General features: G+C 43.2%; 1 protein-coding gene across 1 annotated transcript; it reads left to right on the top strand.

The window, feature by feature from the left end:
- The first annotated feature begins 231 nt into the window (after nucleotides 1-231).
- On the top strand, nucleotides 232-1,299 carry LOC110453056. The gene has a single exon (XM_021501874.1). The coding sequence runs from the start codon at nucleotides 232-234 to the stop codon at nucleotides 1,297-1,299; it is 1,068 nt and encodes a 355-aa protein (XP_021357549.1).
- Nucleotides 1,300-1,623: the final 324 nt, after the last annotated feature.

Raw genomic sequence — 1,623 nt, 5'->3', positions numbered from 1 at the left:
AAATGGCGTCGGCAACATCCTTCCCTTGTCCGGTCTGTAGGAGGATGACCTCGCCAGTCAATCGAGCAGAATCTATGGACAAATGGGCAGCACAGGTCCCGACTAGTGACGTAATCCAACAACATATCAAGCTACAGGAACATTCGTCTGAACCACGGTACTGTAAACTCTGCCAGATCAAAGGAAACCTGACCAACACAGCGAAATCCTAAGTCACAGCATCATGATAGCATGCACAATGAATGTGATATCCGAGATATCACCATGTCTGAAGTAATACAACAAAACAAGGAAAAATCTGTTCCTCGATGTGACACGCACGACAAAAAGTTGAGTTTGTTTTGTGAAAGCCACAGGCTTCTGGGATGCAACATATGTATAATAAAAGAGCACAGGCTTTGTGAAAAAGTAAAAACAGCGACAGAATATTACAATGAACTAAAAGCAGCAACGCGATTTGCAGTCATCCAAGTGGCATTGAAAGAAGGGGAAAAAGCCATGGAATTATTAATCAAGGAATTTGACGAACAGCTGAAAACTATGGTACATAACCAAGAAACTTTTGAACAGAGCGTTGAAGATACACGCGAAAGAGTCGGTAGACGCCTAGATAAACTTCAAAAGGCCGTCACAGACGAGTTGGCCAGGCTGTTTAATGAAGAAAAGAGGAATATCGAGACCACATCACGGCAGTGTGAACGTCTGCTGAAGAGTATGCTTAATACTATGAAATCGTCCAACAAAGCTGTAAAAGAAAACGACAACATTGAGACGATAGTGCTGTATCAGAGAGGACGGGCAGAAGTAGAGTCGTTTAAAGCCTTGTTCACAGAGATAAGCAAGTCCTTCACGTCCGTCAGTATGAAACATGAAATCGTTCCAGACCTCGTAGATAACGCTTTTGGAAAGGTTGTTATTGAGAAGCAGACTTATTCTCTCATGTTGGGACGTCGCGCGAAACGTTTTGAAAAAGTCTACATACAGACGCCGTCGGATTCAGTAGTTAGTAATGCGCGTGGTGTGCTGTTTCTTCAGGATGACCAAATACTGATAAGTGAGAGCAACAACAAAAAGCTGAAACTGTTTACTGACAACGGACAGTTCCTGGATGAGTTGGTAGTGGAAGGAGATCCCTGTGATGTGTGTCTGGTGGACAACCACACAGTGGCTGCCTCTGTCTACAGTCCTGGTGGTGTACACATCGTGAAAGTCGAGGACTCAAAACTTTTACTGTCGTCTGAGATCAACATGCCAATCGGAAAACACTGCTATGGCATAACACACACAAACGGGACGTAGTAATGACGTAGTAATAAATGTGTAGTAATATTTCAAGCAACTTAATCTAAGCGTTGTTCGACAAGGTGTGTTTTCACAGACGAATATCAATGTTGAAGTTTTAAATAACATGAAAACTCCGCGATAAATCAGACATTTTAGATATAACATAACTGTCAGCTTTTGGATGTCACATCTCACACACGCACGGACATGACCAGCTGCATTGAGCGTCGACTAAACGGCCGTCCCTGCTGATGAGTACAACACAATTTTCATTTGGTTGTGTGGCACTCACTTGTGTCATAAGCTCTCCCGTGGACCACTTCATTTCTCCACTTGCTG

The sequence above is a fragment of the Mizuhopecten yessoensis genome, unplaced genomic scaffold (assembly GCF_002113885.1).
Source record: "Mizuhopecten yessoensis strain PY_sf001 unplaced genomic scaffold, ASM211388v2 scaffold7085, whole genome shotgun sequence".
Lineage (NCBI taxonomy): Eukaryota > Metazoa > Mollusca > Bivalvia > Pectinida > Pectinidae > Mizuhopecten > Mizuhopecten yessoensis.
Note: the sequence above shows the minus strand (reverse complement) of the source record. Positions and strands in the feature narration are given on the sequence as shown.

Coding starts and splice junctions, on each gene's coding strand:
- LOC110453056 (XM_021501874.1), top strand. CDS start 232: ATGCACAATGAATGTGATATCCGAGATATCACCATGTCTGAAGTAATA.